Below are 17760 nucleotides of genomic sequence, written 5' to 3'. Positions count from 1 at the left end.
GGAAAAGGAGCCCGGCAGAAAGGTCTGTGGTGCCCGCCGGACAGGGGCACCGGCTCTGCGCACTGGCTGGGCCCCTGTTCTGAGGCTAGCTGGCTGAGTCGTCGTGCTGAGCCCCACACCCCCTTCTTTAACCCCGCCGTGCCTGCAGGGATGCCCTGGCTGTGTCTGGCACCCCGCTGAGGCCCCCCCCCCCCCCCCCCGCAGCACCGGGGCAGGGCGCTCTGTGCCAGGCCAGGCAGGAGAGCAGCTCGCCGGGAGTCTCAGAGCCAGGGGGACGGGGCAGGGAGCCCTCTGTGCAGTCCGGTGCCCTCTGCCAGGTCCTGCCCATCCCTGCAACCCTGAGCACAGGCGGGCCGGGGCAGGGGCAAAGCAGCAGCTCAGGTGATGCCCCAGCCCCCCCTGCCCGCCCCCAGGAGCTGCAATGTAAGACCGTGATGCGGGGATTGGCTGGCCGGCAGCCAGCTGGCTCCTCCCAGCGCCAGGCCCTTATAATGGCCCGTCTGTCGCCTTCCATGCAGGTCGGTGGGTGTTGGTGTCCGAGGCTCCTGCAGATCCTCCTGTGATCCCCAAGGGTCCCTCACCAGCCCACCGCCACGCCGTGGGGAAACATGCAGCCGCTTTGCAGGTGAGTGGCCCCTTCCTTCGCTGCGCCAGGGCCGTGGAGAGCTGGGAGGCAGTGCAGGGGGTGCCCCGGGGCTCTGCCTGGGGACAAACTGCTGGGCACGTCTCACCGGTAATCGCCCCCTGGACAGCGACACCGCTTCACCCTGGCATGCCTGCCATCTTGGACTCCCCTGACACCAGCCCCGGGGGGCGGCTCAGACACTCCCCCCAACACACACACCCAGCAGGTTGGCCAGGACACACTAGGCTCCCCTCGTGGCCAGAGCTTATCACCAGCTTTTGCCCATTTCCAGCTCCCAAAAGAATTGCTGCCTTGGAGGGGCAGCCAGCCTCCCAGGCTGGTCAGCGGCTGCAGGGAGGGGAGAGTTTGCCCCCTTGTTCCGGCAGCAGTGTGAGGCGAGAGGGTCTCACGGTGCAGCTCGGGAACAAGGGGCTGCTCGGGGAGCTGAGAGGGCAGCGGGCAGAGAACGGCCATGAGGAAATCCCGGTCCCCGCAGCATAGATTTGCCTGTGGAACTCCCTGCTGCTGAGGCTCAGTTTGCCAGGCCTTGGAGTGGGTCTGTGAGCAGGGTCCGGGTGGGGGCTGGAGGAGTGGTCGTTCCCACCAGGAGATGCCTCCCTTCACCCAGCTGGGACCTGCGGAGGCATCGGGGTGCTGGAGGCGGAGTGCTGCAGGGGCGCCGACCGGTGGCTCACGGGCAGGCACCCGCGGAGCTGCAGGGCATCCAGCCCTGGGGTCTGGAGACGGAGGGGAGCCACCAGCCAGCCTGTCTGCCAGAGGTCGGGGCAGGGTCCTGTCGTGTCCCAGCCCCAGGCCTTGATGCTTCCCCGACTCCCTGAAGCTCCTCGCTTTGCAGGCCTGTCCCAGGGCAGGGTAGGCCCTGCAGCTGGCGGCTCCAGGGCCCTCCCATCTCAGCCCTCGGCTGGGGCCCTGCAGCCTCTGCCCCCTTCTTGACCCACGGGCAGACTCTAGTCTAGAGCAGGGGTCTGGCTGGGCTTGGGGTGCCCTGGAGCAGGCTGGGCAGTCGGTGTCTGGCCAGCCTCCTGGGGCAGACTCCTTGGCCTCCCCACTTCCTCTGCCCTGGGACCCAATCCCCTGCCCAGCTGGCACGTTGCTGGGGCAGGCATGATGGAGTCTCCCATGGTCACTGCCAGCCTCTGCCCTGAGCGGGGTGAGGAGCTAATGGGGGTGGGGGGCAGCCCAGCGAGCCTCGGGGCGCTCTGGCATCAGAACAGCCTCTGAGTGCCAGCCACACGGGAGAAGCACCAGCCTCCTGCCCTGGGGCGGCGTGGGAGCAGCAGGGGCCAGGCCTCGAGCCTGGCAGCTCTGGGCTCCGTGCTCGCCTCACTGGGGAGACGCACACGGCTCGGTGAGCAGGAGCTGCAGAGGAGAAGGGTCTTGCGCCGACAGCAGCCAGAGGGGCCGACTCGGGGCAAGGGCAGGGTGCGGGGAGCAGGGAATGGGCTCCAGGACAGGCTGGGGTCCACAGATTTTCCATGTGGTCTTGTAGGAGTGCCCGGAATGGGGGGGCAGCATGGAGGAGGGGGGATGATGGCAGCAGGACCCTGCACCTGCCAGAGTGTAAAGTGCTGGGACCTGGGGTGGCCAAACAGGGGTGTGTGTGACTGGTTGGGGGGAGGAGGGGGAATTTTTTGGCTGGTGGAGGTGACCGATTGGCTGTGGGGAGGGGGGCTGAGGAGCTGGCATTGCAGGGGGAGGGGAGCACTGTGGGGGGAGGGTGCCGAGGAGCTGGCGGAGGGTGCGGGGTGGGGGGCGCTGCACTATTTAAAATGCTGATTCCTTACTAAGTTCCAGGGTTTGCAGGTTATCCCTGCCCAGGCGGGACGCTCCCCTCCTGCTCCCACAGGTCTCTGCCCCCTTCCCCTGCCTGGCACCTGCGGGTGGGGGAGGAGGCCCGTCTAAGGGGGTGACCCCGTTCTCCCATTGCAGGGTGCTGGCTGTCGCTGGGGCCGTGGTGCTGCTCCTGGCCATTGTGGCTGCTGATGGTAAGTGGGGAGGGGGGTGCTGAGGGCCCCCGCTGTAACACATTGGGCCCAGCTGCAACCGTCCAGCCTGGGGCTGGGGAAGGCCCCGGTGGGGCTCTGGGGCCAGCGCCCGCCCCATCCCCCAGCTCTCTAGCGCCCCGTGTCCTGAGGGCACCCACAACCCTCCCTGCAGGGACCCCTCATGCACCACGAGCCCCGTGCAGCGGGACAGGGCAGCCGGGCGGTGCCCACACCGCAGTGCCGAGGACCCTGCCCGCAGGGGCCAGGGTGGCATCGTCCTCCCCAGAGACTAGCCCCCCACCCTTCGGGGACAGGCCAGGGGCCCTTAGCGCTCACGACCCTGTCTGCGTGACGGCACTTCTCCGTGAGCACCTCCCGCGGCACCGTGCCCGGCACCATGCTTCCGAGCCAGCCCCGACGGCATGGGGAGCGCTGAGCCCCTGCCCTGCTGCCTGCAGCCCCTGGCGCCCCCCACAGGTCAGCACTGAGAGGGGAGAGTACCCCTACTGAGCCCCCCCACCACCCTGCTGCCTGCAGCCCCTGGCGTTTCCTTAGGGCTCACCCATCCCTGCCGGGTCTGTGTCCCTGGCACTTCTGACAGTCTGGAGGGGAGGGCCAGGGGCAGGGGCAGGGGCAGTCTTGGGGTCCGGCTGCAGCTCCCTGGATTTCCCTCCATGCACAAAGGAGGTTTCAGTGACGTCTCTGTGTCTCCCGCCACCCCCCCTCTCCTCCCCGCGGGCCCCGAAGAGCCCACCAGCTCTCCAGACACAACGCCCCCTGCCGATGGCCAGGAACCAGGTACGGCGGGGTGGGGAATGCGGGGCACCGCTGCCGGCTCTGGGGCATGGAGGGCACTGTAGAGGCTGCCGGCAGCTGGGGGCAGGGGGCGGGATGAATGGTAGTGGGCTGGCTGGGCATGGGTGCCAAGGGGCTGTACTGGGAACCCTCCAGGGCAGGGCACCAGATGGCACTGGGCTCTGGCACTCAAGCCAGGAAGTGCTGGCACGCGATCCTGGGTCCAACTCCTGGCAGTGCCCCAGCTCACTCTCTGCCCTGGGGCCCATTCCTGCCCCCTCTGTGCCTCAGTTTCCCCCTCTACAGCCCTGGGGCGGGTGGGGCTGGGGCGGGTGGGGGCCGGGCGCCGACCTTGCTCCCTTCTTGACTCTTCCAGAGCCTGTCAGCCATGGCAAACTGGAGGTGCTGGGAGACAGTAAGCAAAGGCCCCCCCGGCTGGCTCCCCGCTGGGCCGGGGCTCAGGGGATGCCGCTGGCAGGAGAGGTCCTTGCCCGGCCCTGAGAGTGGGAACTGGGCAGGGCTCGCCCCAGGCTTGAGGGCACGAGGTGGCCGGGCTGTTTTGAGGGGGGCCCTGGGGTGCTTGTGCCCAGCCCCCAAGCCTCCAGTGCCCCCACGGCTCAGCCCAGGTCTGCTGGGAGCCGGGCCCTGTCCTGGCAATGGGACCTCGCCCGGCTTCCTGATCCCTGCTCCGGACCCAGCGCCGCAGGGCTGGTACAGGCCAGCTCTGAGCCCCGGGCTCCCTGGCCTGCTCAGGGCTGGGCCAAGGGGCTAACAGCAGGGGCACCAGCTACAAAGCCCCGGGGTGCCCAGCAGGGCCCCCTTGGCATTTATCTCACTAGCCCCAAGGCTACAAGTGGACCCCTGAGGGCTCAGAGTGGGTGGGCCCTTCCCCAAGGCCTGTGGGGCTGCGAGCGACAGGCCGAAACCCCAGAGGAAGCCGAGAACAGCCCTGGCTCCCCCCAGCTGCAAGGAGCCTTGAGGCCCCTCTGGGGGCAGCAATGGGATGGAGGGCAAGTGAAAGGCCAAGGGCCCTGCAGCCCCAGGGCACATATTTCTGCTGAGACCCTGCCCCACAGGCCTCTCCAGCCCCTGCCCTGGGGCTCTCTCCCGGAGCCCCTTTTGGGGTCTGCCCCACTGAGATGCCAGGCCCAGCTCCCGTCCACACGGGGACACCCAGCACCAGCTGCTGCAGGGGCCTCGTGGGCAGCAGGGTCAGCGCAGAGGGAGCCGCCCACGGCCCTGGCTCTGCAGAGGGCCCCCCTCACCCCTCCCATCTCTCCCCATTGCAGGTGAGCTCAGCACCCCTCTGAGGTAGGGCCTGGGGACCCCAGGGGCGCACGCAGGCTGGAGCTCAGGCTCCTGGGCAGAGAGACCCGCGCTCTGTTCCCAGCTCCGGGCAGGATGCAGGGGGACTGGACTCAGGCTTCCTGGGTTCTACTCCTACCCCCAGAAGGGGAGTGGGGCTGGGGTTAGACCAGGGGCGGGGCTGGGGGTCAGGACACCAGGGTTCTTTTTTCAGCTCTGCCACTGGTTCATGACGCAGCCTTGGGCAAGTAATTTAAACCAAAAAGGTCAAATGTGGTGACTGAAGCCAAGCCCCTACCCCCATCAGGGGGCGGGGGACTGCAATGGGGGGTTCTGGGCTTGGCCTCTCTGGACATCAGGGGCTCATCTGTCTTCACACGTCCACCCTAAGGAACCGAGGTGGGAACCCTGCCGGCCACAGCGTCCATGAGCCCTGAAATGGGGAAAATGCCCAGCCTGCTGCAGGCTTTGCCCTTGTGGCTCCCAGCTTCACTCCTCCCCCCGAGCCCTTCCGGTGCCCCTCAGTTCCAACCCGCAGCCCCCTGCCCTTCCAGCCCTGGGCTCCCCACATCCCTGCCAGTGCCTCTCACTCCCGCCCCACAGCCCCGACCTCTGTCCCCCCTGGGCAGAAGCTGCGGGTCTGGGTGCCCTGTGGGGTGGGTCTGTGTTGTGCCCCGGGGCTCCACAGAGACTGTGTCACTGGTGACAGGAGGCTGCCAGCCTTGGGGGTGACTGCCCGTCTCCATCCCCTCCCGCCACCGTGAGAGACGTTCCCCGGGGAGCTTCCTCTGGCTTTGCCCCATTCCCCTGCCCGCTGAGCACTGCCCTCACCTCTCCATCCTCGCAGGGGTGACCCTGGTAAGCCTCGGGGGAGCCGAGCGGTTGCTCACTGACGACGCGCACCCAGGCGGCCTGGACGGGGACTCTGCCAGCCTCGACGCCCTCAACAGCGGGACCTTTAACCTGGACCCCTTGGCTGGGGACGCCCAAAGCGGTAACATGCCCGCCCCGCGCGAGGCTGCCAGGGGTGGCCCGGAGCCCCCTGGCCCTGGCAATGTCCAATGGGCCAAGGGCATTATGGGGAAGCATCAGGTGCTGGCCACTGGCCCTGGCAGGGGGTGGGCTACTGGGTGGGCTGTCCCAATGGCCAGCGCTGGCAGGGCAGATGGCCCCCACAAGCCCACGCCCCGATTCCCTCCCAGCAGGGGAGGCTGGGGCTGGGCTGGTGGGTTCAGCCATGGGCACCTGGAGGCCTTTGGGATTTGGCCCGAGGCCTGGCCAGGCCAGCTCTGACGTGTTGCTTTTCTTTTCCTCCTTTCAGGTCCTGCGGGGGACCTGCCTGCCCAGTCCAACGAGTCGCAAGAGAGTAAGAGCCCCAAAAGGCCTCCCCTCCCGCGAGCCAGCCCCGGCCTGGCTGAGCCCCTGAGCAGAGCGTGCCCCACGGCCAGACGCTCGCCCCCCGCACACTCAGTAACAAATCACTAAGTGGCCCGTGCTGCACCGAGCAGCCCAGGAGCTGCCGGACCCGTCGGCCGCAAAAGTGGCCCCTGATCTGCTGTGGGCAGGTTCCCCTGGGGCTGGGCGCGGTGGCTGGGCACAACACACAGGGCAGGTTTGCTCCAGCATCCAGGAGAGCAGGAGACAGCCGGGCCCCAGCGGGGGAGCCCAGGGGAGAGGGGGAGGGGCAAGGAGGGGGGACCCTGGTCCCGTCAGGGGAGCCCTGGGGAGAGGGGAGGGATCCTGCAGCTGAGCGAGTGCCCCGGGCTGCTGCTTCCGGCCCGCGTGGCTCGGGTCAGGGGGCTCGGGGCACATGCTCCGGGACGGCCCCCGGGGCCTGGGCTAACCCTGCGTGTTTCCCATCGTTTCCAGGTGTGGACCACGACACCGACTCGGAGGAGGCTGTTGCATCTTAAGGTACCAGGAGAAGCGGGGGGGGTGAGGGGGGGCGAACCCTCTGGCCAGGCACAGGGAGGGGCCAGGCCCTGCGCTCGCTCGTGAGCCCGAAGCCAGGGGTTTCTGAGCACGGCCGGGGCAGAGGCTGCAGCCCCTGTTACGGCACGGCCAGTGCCCCCCATCCTGGGGATCGCCCAGCTCCAGGGGGGCGCGTGCTGGGGGAGACGCAGCCGACCTGGCTGCTGCGGGAGGAGCGGGCGACGTGGCTCTGCCTGTGCCACGTGACAGAACCGTGGCGGGAGCAGCAGGTCGCGTGTCCTGCGGCCACCAGCAGGGGCCGTAAAGCTCCCCTGGGGCTGGGCTGGGCTGAGAGCCGCGGTCCGGGCCTGGCGCTGACGGGTCACCCGGGCTTGTGTCTCCCCAGGGATGTGAGGCGCGGGGGTCCCACGCTGGAGCTGCGATGGAGCCCCGATGGACAGCAGCTTCCTGCCTTCCGCCAAGCTTTCTCGTCCCCCGCCCCCCAGCCACGGCACTGCCTGGGTATCGCTCTGCCCCTGCCCCGCTGTCCTGGCTGCTGTTACAGCTCCAGCCGGGAGCCTTCGCATGTCCTGGGGCTCTCAAGGCTGCTTAGAACAAGGCTGCTTCCCCTCCTGCCCCCCACGCCCCACCGTGCAGCCCCTCGGCTGGGGGAAACCAGCCCTGACGCCCCGCAAGCCGCACGGAGCAACCCCTGCTGGGGGTCTGACCCAGCCCCCAAGCCGGGAGAAGGGCCTGAGACCCCCTCTTGGCCCAGCCTGCAGCTCCCGCTCTCCAAGAGCTGCTCCTAGGCCTGTGCCCGGCTGAGCAGCCACGGGCAGCGAGATCAGCCCAGCGCGGGGTGCGGCTCAGCACCCAGCCTGCCTGCCCCGCCCCGCCCACACACAGCCAGCCTCAGCCAGCAGCGCCCCGGGGCCGAACGCCGGGTCCCAGCGGGGCGGCACCGTGGCCAAGGCATTGCGGCTGCGGCGGGCAGGGCAAGCGCACGGGCTCCAGGCAGCTCATCTGCTCCAGCCCCCGACGCTCCCCGGGGAGGTGCTGGCTCTGCAGGAGCGCCCAGCCACGGCAGTCCCACGGCCCAGCCTCTCCCAGCAGGAATCCCTGGGGCGCCAGGGGGTGCCCCTCTACTGAAGGTGCCAGTCGGGTGCTGGTGAGCCCCAGCAAGTGACTTCCCACCATGGATCCGGCCGGGGCCCCTGGCAGGAAGCTGGCTGCCTGGCGTTATCATAGAGATGGGCACTGGCCAGGCCCTGGGGAGAAATTGTGGACACTGCCAGGGGCCTCACCTAGTGCCCCGGGGAGACCTGGAACTGTCCTGCTGCTCTCTGGCCCTCCTGGAGAAGGGGCACCTCCTACATCTGCTTGGCGAGGGGCAGGAGACCTTGTTGTCTGGGCTTCGCGGGGTGCTGGCCCGGCCCGTGACAGCCTGCAGGAGAGGCACCTGCTGGCCCCAGCCGCGTGGACCCCCAGGCTGGAGCTGCTAACCGCTCTGGCCGCTCTGCTGCTGCCCCTGGGAGAGCTCCCAGCACTGCGCGTCCCCTGTATCCCTGCCATGCTTCCCCTGCCAATAAAACCCTTCAGCAACCGTGTGTGTGTCCCGGCCGGGAGACGGGCGGAAGGGCTCCCTCCCCCATGGTCAAAGGGGTAGAGAACCCGGCCTGCGGGGCCAGGTTAAAACCTGGGCACGTTTCGTCTGGAGAAAAGCCCCCGGAGTGGGGAGCTGGGCCAGGGCGGGGGGGGGATCAGCTGCTCTTCGGGGCCACAGGAAGTAACGGGCTGAACCTGTGGCCAGGGAGGAGAACAGTTTTAACGCGAAGGGGAGCTGAGCCCTGAGCGCCGGACCAGGCTTCCAGGGAGGCTGTGGGGTCCCTGTCACTGGCTTTTTAAGACCAGGTTTTGCCAGCCCCCTGTCCAGGCTTGTTCCAGGTTTGGGTCTGTCAAGGCATCTTCACCAGGAGTGCCAAAGAGGGAGGGGCTGGATTTGATGACCTCTCAAGGGCCCTTCCAGCCCCCCATTTCTACAGTGCTCTGACCCCCGCCCCCCAGGCTAGGCAGACATCAGACCGGAGCGGGAAGGGAGGAGGCAGCCGAAAGCTCTGGGGCTGAGCGGGCCGGGGCATGGAGCAGCTCCATGGGGCCTGGGAGCATTAACAGGGTCCAGCAGCCCTGTGATGTGTGGGGGGCTGGGTGGGGCGCAGGCTTGTTTGGAGCAGCACATTGTCCAAGCCAAGGCCTGGCTGGGTGGGTCAGTAGCTCCAGGCCCCGGGCAGGCCGGCCCTGTGCCTTCAGCCGTCCCACACTCTAGAGCTGGCATGGGGCTTGCTGCCGGGGGACCTGCCGGGGGCAGCTGCAGCCCCTGGCCAAACACCTGGTGTGCGCTGGGGAGACTGCCTGGTTCCAGTGCCCAGAGATTACGCCGAGGGCGTGGGGCTGAGCGGAGGTCCCTGGGGGAGCCAGTCTCACCCACTGGGCTCTTTTCACATGACCAGCATGAGCTCTGGGGCTGGCTGGGCTCACACGACGAGAGGCACAGCCAGTCCCGGCGTGGCTAGGGACTCCTACAGCACCTAGGGGCAGAGCCGCTGTCTGCTCTTTGCCCCAAGCTCAGTGTAAGGTTCCCAGACGCTGAGCTGTGGGGCTGTCATGGAGTCGCTGGGCAATGCTTTGGAACTGCTCCCCATGAAGCCAGGCAGGACTCTGGCGAAGTCTCCTCTCTGGGAGCAGCCTGTCTGCAGGGCACACAGCTCACCCGGCTTCCCCCTTCCTGGGTCTGACCTCGGAGCATTCAGCATCCTCTGCCCCTCCGTGCGCTTCCCACAGCGAGTCCACCCAGACGGGGTCCTGGGGAAGCCAGAGGGTCCTGCCCCACAACTCCGCAGTCAGACGTGACTCTCAGCCAGCCAGTAAAACAGAAGGTTTATTAGACGACAGGAACATGGTCTAAAACAGAGTTCGTAGGTGCAGAGAACAGGACCCCTCAGCTGGGTCCATTTTGCGGGGCAGTGAGCCAGACAACCACGTCTGCCCTTCACTCCATGTCCCAGCGAGCCCCAAACTGAAACTCCCTCCAGCCTCTCCTCCTCTGCACTTTCTCCCTGTCCCGGGCCAGGAGGGCACCTGATTCCTTTGTTCTCCAACCCTTTAGCTCTCACCTTGCAGGGGGGAAGGACCCAGGCCATCAGTTGCCAGGAAACAGGGTGTCGGCCATTCTCTGTGTCCAGACTCCTGCACACACCTGCCCTCTAGGGCTCTGCAATGATCATACACCCTTACCCCACCACCTAGATACTTAAGAACTGCCTAGGGGAAACTGAGGCACCCCCACACTATTCAGAGGAAACATAAAGAACAGTCCCACTTCGTCACAGTGACCTGGGGAAGTTCAAAGCCACCAATTTTCCCATGAATGCCCCAGCATCTCTCCCATTCCTTGGTGGGAGTTTCACCAGGCCCTTCCAGTTTCACGCCCTCCCTTAGGTCAGGGGTGGTCGATAGCACTCACAGGCCACATGTGGGAAGGTTTATGAGGCCCGTGCTCTTTGGCCACCCCAAAACCCCAGGGGGTCAAACTGGGATTGGGTCTTCTCCCCAACAAGCTGGCCAAACACAGCCACTTGGTTTTCGGACTGTTTAACTTTCTTAACAGCTTTCACTTCATCTGAGACCTTCTCAAAGCTATCCACACTGGATCTTTCAACAGGACAGTCAGTGGATCCATTCACAACAGAAAATTTCGGGCTGTTAGGAACTGAAACTTTCTTGATTAAATCACTTTCACACTCTCCTTCAGTTGCAGTAAACTGCTTGCAAAGACTCCATGAGGATTCCTTTCCCTAGGGCTTTTCTATGCAACAGTTCACCCCTCACAGAAGTTCTGCTCTTATCCTCTTTACCGAGGGCTTGCTCTAGAGGAACACTTTCCTGAGCAACAACAGACTCTTTCTGGGTCTCCCTTACATCCAGAATTACCTCTGGCCATCCGGCGGATTCCTACACAATCCCCTTTCAGGCAAACTGACAGACTCCCTAGATAAAAGGTCAGAAGCATTCTCCTTCCCTTTGCCACACACAAGTTCAGGAATCTTTTCCTTCTTGCTATAGGTTTCCACTCCCTCAGTAGGTAACACAATCACATCACCTTCATGCTCTCCTTGTGCCCTGGCTAGGATCTCACCCTGATTAGACAGAGTTGCTGCACCCTTTCCAACAACACACTAGCAACAGGCAAAATACAAGCACCAGAATTGTCTGGTCTCTGGGATTTTACATAGACACTAACTGGATGCGACCTAGTTACAGGGCCATTCTCCCGAGCAGACCCAAACTTAGGACCCTTCCCTTCCTGGGCTTTAGCTGAATCCAGAACCAGCTCTAAGACAACTGCACGACCCTCAACCATCACAGGCTGAAAGGCCCCTTCTGTCTGCTCCACGGACACAGAAGAGCCAGACACACTTTCTCCTTTCCCAGACACCCAGCTTGGGATCTCATTCCCCTTGTCCCAGCACACAGGGCTGGTCACAGACAACTGCTTGGAGACCAGGGTAGCTCCCTCCATAGGCAAGTCAATACCCCTGACAGACACAGGCACGTTTCCTTCACTGTCCCAATTCTCCACCCAGCTAACAGGTAAGGTCCCGGGACTCTCATCTTCCACTCTCCTCGCCTTCCCATCCTGCTGACTAGACACAGCCATCAGATCACAAGGCTGCCTAGGCTCATCCAGACTTTCCTTACCCAGCACCTTGCCACTCCCCACAGATCCCCTGCCCTGCCTGTGTCTCCCCCCACTCAGCTGGGGTCTCAGCTCCCACTGTGCTCAGCGCTGCCCTTGCTGTCCCAGTGGGGGCAGGCGGGGAGCTTGCTGCTTTCCTCACGGCATCAGAGCCAGCGTGAGCCCCCTCTCCGGTGTGCAAGGGGGACGGGAATCATCTCTCTGTCCCACCCAGCCCCAGGGATCTGGATACAGGCGGGCAGGTAGCCTGAGCCTAGCTGCTCCTCCCTGCTGCCAGCCAGGTCACCTGCATTTTCACTGACCATTTCCCTCTCCACCGATTGGTTCCCTGGATTCAAATTCAAACCTTCGGCAGTTACCGGAGCAGGGCCTGGATCCTGTCCCAAAGAGACACAGTCACCGCACAATGGGGTCTCGCAGCTGGTGTCCTGGAGAACCCCAACAACCAGCCAGCCCCACCCCTCCTGGGTCTGCACAGGGATCTGGGCCATAGGCAGGGCGAGGGGCTTCGTCCCTGGGACCCTCCCCCAGCTCACCCAGCCCCTCAGCATCTGAGGCTGCACCACCCAGGGCCTGACACCAGTTCTCTCTGTCCCAGGATCTCACCACCCCAGGAATGTCTCCCCATTGACCATCACCTTCTGCTCCCACTGGGGGTCCGAGGGGCCTGGCCCCAGGAAACTCCACACAGACATATAGGTTGGGGTCAGGAGTGGGAGCCTGTCCACCTCCCCACCCATCTGGCTGACGGAGTCTATGGCCCTGGGACCCAGCAAGGGAGCTAGACACCGGGGCTTTTCCGCAGGGTCCGCCTGGTTCAAATCTCCAGCCTGCTCAAAGGCAGTGAGGTGGCATCCACATCCCCCCCTCCTTAACCAGGGGCAGCAATTTAGTCTCGAGGTTCCCTGCGGAACTGGCCCCCCGGGGTCTATCCCCACTCACCCCTGGGGGGTCCCCTATGTCTATCCGCTCCCCCACCGCCAGTTCATGCTGCTGCTGCTTCTGCAGCTCTTTCTCGGGCTCTCGCTGTCTCCCACGGTCCTCTTGCTCTCTCGGACTCAGCTCCAATCCCGTCCGTCTGCGATCCCCCGATGGGGAACCCGATCGTGAAGACCCTCGTCTGGTTGGGGACAGGAGTCTTGGCGATGCCTGGCTACCACTCCAGCTGCTCCCAGATCCTGCTATAGCCCCATTGGGGGTCAGGAATCTGTTCCTTAGAGCGGTCATCCTCCTCCAGCTGCACAATGAACTGTGCTTTGGTGAACTTCCCAATGCTCAACCCTCTCTTTCTGCACAGGGTTACAGTGTCCTTCTTAAGGAGACGGTGACAGGCCATCACTCCGCTCTTCCCAAGTTGTTGTGGACTCACAGGCCTGTGTGCTCTCAGCTCCCCACGGTTTCCAGGGAGAACCCCTAGTGTGCCAGCCCTTCTCGAGGTCACCACCTCTTTGCCAGGGTCGAGGTGCAGACTCCTCCGCCCCTTGGACTGCTCGCTGCAATCCCCAGGGAAACCCTATTACTGCAAAAGTCCTTCTCTCTCCCAGGGCCAAGCCACAGGCTCCTCCGCCCCGAGACTGCTCATCGCAGTCCCCAGGGGGACCTCATTACTGCTCAGTCCTTCTCACTGGTCACACACTCCTAGGGGTTAACCGCCCCCCAAAACCGCTGCTCTCTGAGCCTTCAGCACGCCTGGTCCTCATCAATCCCCCTTCGTTTTACTGCTCCCCAGTCACTTACTGCAGGAAGTGCCATCCATGGGATGCAGTACATCCCACCGCTGCCACCAGTTCTCCCGGCATCCATGGGCGATGCTCTGGAACTGCTCCCCATGAAGCCAGGCAGGACTCTGGTGAAGTCTCCTTTCTGTGAGCAGCCTGTCTCCAGGGCACACAGCTCACACAGCTTCCACCTTCCTGGGTCTGACCTCAGAGCATTCAGCCTCCTCTGCCCCTCCGTGCGCTTCCCACAGCAAGTCCGCTCAGGCGGAGTCCTGGGGAAGCCAGAGGGTCCTGCCTCCCAACTCTGCAGTCAGACGTGACTTTCAGCCAGCCAGTAAAGCAGAAGGTTTATTAGACTACAGGAATATGGTCTAAAACAGAACTTGCAGGTGCAGAGAACAGGCCCCCTCAGCTGGGTCCATTTTGGGGGGCAGTGAGCCAGACAACCACGTCTGCACTTCACTCCATGTCCCCAGCCAGCCCCAAACTGAAACTCCCTCCAGCCCCCCCTCCTCTGGGCTTTGTCCCTTTCCCAGGCCAGCAGGTCACCGGATTCCTTTGTTCTCCAACCCTTTAGCTCTCACCTTGCAGGGGGGAAGGGCCCAGGCCATCAGTTGCCAGGAAACAGGGTGTCGGCCATTCTCTGTGTCCAGACCCCTGCACACACCTGCCCTCTAGAGCTCTGCAATGATCATACACCCTTACCCCACCCCCTAGATACTTAAGAACTGCCTAGGGGAAACTGAGGCACCCCCACACTATTCAGAGGAAACATTAAGAACAGTCCCACTTCATCACAGGGACACGCGGCAGGAGCTGCTGACGTGCTGCCCCCCCGCAGGCTGTAAAGGGCTGGGCACGCCCGTAGGCCTGGGCTCGTCACGTTCCCCAGATTTCTCTAGGCCCCTTTGGAAATGAGATCGGCTGCGTTTGCCACTCAGACGGTTTCTATCTCCCGGGAGCTTCCTGACACTATCCCAGAAATATTATTAACCCGGCCCTGGCAGGGCCTCTCCGTTGTTTTCTCCTGACCAATGTTAACCACTGAGTCGAGTTTCCAGATTTCAAATGCCTGCGGAGCTGCTTTATTGGACATTAAGTTCTCCAGTGTCAGACTTGGGGAGCCGCCAGCTCTCCCGGGAACCCCCTCATCACCTTAGCAACCTCGGGTAAGAAGCTGGAGTCTCAGGCCCCAGCTCACTGCCACGGAGACCCCTCTCTCCCCGTATCGGCTGCACCTCATCAGCCAGCCCCCTCCCTCCTTGGCATTCCTGGGGAACGCGCCTTGACAGATCCCGTTACCGCCGGGCTCCCGTGGGTGCGCAGCGGAGAAACGCAGACGTTGCTCTGTGATGTGATAAATCACAGAGGGGGAAGTTTCCATGATTGTGCTGGACTCTGGCCAGACACTGACCTCATTAGCCGGGATGAGATCATGGCAGGCCGGCCCGTGTGTCACACACCATTAGTGTGATCGTTATCGGTGCGCCCAGCGCATCCAGGGGCCCTTTCGCTCCTTGCTCCGTGGGCAGATTACACCCGGCGTCGGGCTCTCCCATGGCAGCGTGAGGGCTGGGCCCCTGCTGGCATTTCTGCCAGTAGCGCGGAGACCGGCTGGCTCAGGCCTAGGGGCTGCAAGCGCATCTGAGAGCGTTGGCTGCTGCCCCTCGCCGGGCACCGCCTAGACCCTGCCCGGGGACCTGGGGTCAAACTGCATCACTTGTCTTTCGCTGGCCTAGTGCTGACACGTGCTAGCCAGAGAAGCAGCACTTGTCGTCCCCCACAGCCCAGGCGTGACTAGCCCGGGCAGCGGGCTGGCTGCGGGCTGCTCTTCCCCAGTGTAGGATGATAAACGGAACGGCAGCTGGATTCTCAGGATTTCTCTGGTGGACGCAGGTCAGGGGCCTGTGTGCTGGGAGATCCTGGCCTGGCTGGGTCACCACATGGATGGCTGAGCGCTGCTGGTGCTTTTCCCTGATGAAGCACAGAACCCGGGGGCGGGGGGGAGCCCTGGGATCTGGGTCCAAGCCCTGAAAGGAGAGCTGCCAAGGGCACTGTGCGCCCTGAAGCTACCCGCCTGTCTGAGCACTCACCTGGCCCCACCCTTGTTGTCCCCGAGCCCCTCACCGTCCGTAATGGGTTTATCCTCCCACCCCAGGGGCTGCGCTGTTATCCCCCTGGGCACGGCGCCCAGAGACCCAAGGGCACACAGGAAGTCTGGGGGAACTGAATCCAGGTCTCCCAAGTCCTAGGTTGGTGCTTTAACCACGGGCTCATCCTTCCTGGCTGCCGCCACGTCTGCCACTAGGGAACGGAGCCAACAGCTTCCTAGGAAAATGCCGAGCAAGGTGCCTCCGCCCTAACATACAGACGCCCCCTCACCTGCCTGCCGGGGGGGACCCCCACCCGGCAATACAAGTGGCCAGGAGAGAAGGCCTGTAACGCTGAAACCCTCCTGGCATCAGCACAGACCGCGGGGGCTGGAAACCTGCAAACACGAACAGGTCTGGAGTTGGCCTGCGAGGCCCCTCCTGACCATGTCCCCCACATGCCAGCGTCCCACGGCAGCACGTCCCCTGGCACCGGAGGGGTAAAGGGAGGGCTGGAGATCCTGCAGCCTGACAGCGGAGGAGTTAGCAGACTCCCCACTCACATAGAAGGGAACAGCACCCGTTGCCCCCTCCAAGGGAGCTGTGAATGAGCTCAGGCTCTGCCCTGCCCCTCACCCCGCGTTCTGTCCCCAGCGAGCGCCTGCAGACGGCGCAGCCCTGCCAGCCACGGTCCGACTTCCCAGCAAGGCAGGGCTGCGGAAGGGCCTCGCCTGAGACGCACCGTGACAGCCAGGGCCAGCCAAAGCTCAGCCCAGCAGCACCAGCCACGGGCACTTTTCATCCGAGAGACAAGGACTGTGGAGATTGTCCCGTCCTCATCCCCGGGGCCAGGCTGCGTGGCTTGGTCCTGACGTCCTTCGTGTGCCACCGACGTGTCCCGCCACGAGCTGGGGCTGGTGGCCCTGAGGCCAGCCCATTTACTCTTCTGCCGGCTCAGAAGCAACGCTGGGGGAACCGGAGGAGCTGTCTTTCTGACTGACAGAGACACGGAGCAAGGAGCTGACAGGGTGCCTTGCAGTGGAAACCACCGAGGGGCTAGCTGGCCCCATTGCGAGGAACTCACTCTCCTTGCCTAGAGTGTATCTGACATACTGATCCGCACAGGAGACATGAGGGTCCCTGTCCGCTCCAGCTTTACATACAGCTCCCTTGTGACCAGGAGGCCAGAGCGTCATCTGCTGTAGAGAGACACGGGGCCCAGGGGCTGCGATGGGGTGACTCCTGTTTTTTCCAGCTGGGCATCTGGCCCCGGCTCTCTCTTTAATCTTTTTTTTTTTTAAATTGTCATTCGCTCTTCTGCTTCCCCGCTGGGGACCCGAAGGCGACAGCGCTGTGTGGAGAGCTGCTGCAAAGCCCCACCAGGCCCCCGCCAGCCCCTCTGCGCAGGGGTGAGTTTCCCCCAAAGCACTGTCAAATGCACCGGGCGAAACACACTGGAAGAACAGAGAAAATACGGTTTCCCCCCCCAAAATGGCTTCCCACCGCAGCGCTCGGGCCTTAGGCGGAACAAGGCGGCACAGAATGTCCAGAAGAAACACGATCCAGCCGCTCACGGGGCCCCGTCACGTGTCACTAGAGATACAAGGCCTGGGACAGTCAGAGTTTAAGGCCAAAAGGGACCATTCGATCATCTAGTCCAGCAGGTCTCAAACTTCAGAGCACCACAACCCCCTTCTGACAACAAAAATTACTACAGGTTTCAGAGGAACAGCCGTGTTAGTCTGTATTCGCAAAAAGAAAAGGAGGACTTGTGGCACCTTAGAGACTAACCAATTTATTTGAGCATGAGCTTTCGTGAGCTCACGAAAGCTCATGCTCAAATAAATTGGTTAGTCTCTAAGGTGCCACAAGTCCTCCTTTTCTTTTTGAAAAATTACTACGTGACCCCGGGCGGGAGGGGGGCAGAGCCCGAACACCGCTGCCCTGGGTGGGGGGGGTGTGTGTGTGTGGGGCAGGGGGGCAGAGTCCAAGCACCGCTCCCATGTGAGGTGTGTGTGTGGGGGGAAGCGGGGGGGGCAGAACACGAACACCACTCCTGTGTGAGGTGTGTGTGGGGGTGGAGGGGAGCGGGGGGGGGGGGGCAGAGCCTGAGCACCTCTCCTGTGTGAGGTGTGCGGGGGGGGGGGGGCGGGGGGCAGAACACGAGCACCGCTCCAGTGTGAGGTGTGGGGGGGGGGGCGGGGGGGGCAGAACACGAGCACCGCTCCTGTGTGAGGAGTGTGTGTGTGTGTGTTGGGGGGGGCAGGGCGAGGGGGCAGAGCCCTGCCACCCCAGGCTCAAGTCCTCAGGCTTTGGCTTCAGCCCCAGGCCCCAGCAAGCCTAACTGGCCCTGGCGACCCCGTTAAAATGGGGTCCCGACCCCACACTTTGAGAACCGCTGATCTAGTCTGACCTCCTGTAGAGCCCAGGCCAAAGAATTCCACCGTTACCCCCGTATGACCCAGTAACTTGGGTTTGGCAACAGCACTGTCTGGACAGGCAGCCAGGCTGGCTGGGAAGACATTAAGCGATGGCAAATCCACCACTTCTCTTGGGA

The 17760-nt window shown here is 63.9% G+C and overlaps 1 protein-coding gene across 1 annotated transcript; it reads left to right on the top strand.

The window, feature by feature from the left end:
* Window positions 1-518: 518 nt before the first annotated feature.
* On the top strand, window positions 519-8245 carry LOC144930188 (uncharacterized). Its single transcript, XM_078851389.1, has 7 exons — window positions 519-625; window positions 2576-2631; window positions 3379-3429; window positions 5579-5725; window positions 6053-6097; window positions 6601-6645; window positions 7049-8245. The coding sequence occupies exons 1-6, from the start codon at window positions 609-611 to the stop codon at window positions 6642-6644; spliced, it is 360 nt and encodes a 119-aa protein (XP_078707515.1). The 5' UTR covers window positions 519-608; the 3' UTR covers window position 6645; window positions 7049-8245.
* Window positions 8246-17760: the final 9515 nt, after the last annotated feature.

The sequence above is a fragment of the Lepidochelys kempii genome, chromosome 2, assembly GCF_965140285.1.
Source record: "Lepidochelys kempii isolate rLepKem1 chromosome 2, rLepKem1.hap1, whole genome shotgun sequence".
Taxonomy (NCBI): Eukaryota; Metazoa; Chordata; order Testudines; family Cheloniidae; genus Lepidochelys; species Lepidochelys kempii.
Note: the sequence above shows the minus strand (reverse complement) of the source record. Positions and strands in the feature narration are given on the sequence as shown.

Coding starts and splice junctions, on each gene's coding strand:
- LOC144930188 (XM_078851389.1), top strand. Junction 3,430..5,578: donor TGCCGATGGCCAGGAACCAG/GTACGGCGGGGT, acceptor CCATCCTCGCAG/GGGTGACCCTGGTAAGCCTC. Junction 6,098..6,600: donor GTCCAACGAGTCGCAAGAGA/GTAAGAGCCCCA, acceptor CATCGTTTCCAG/GTGTGGACCACGACACCGAC.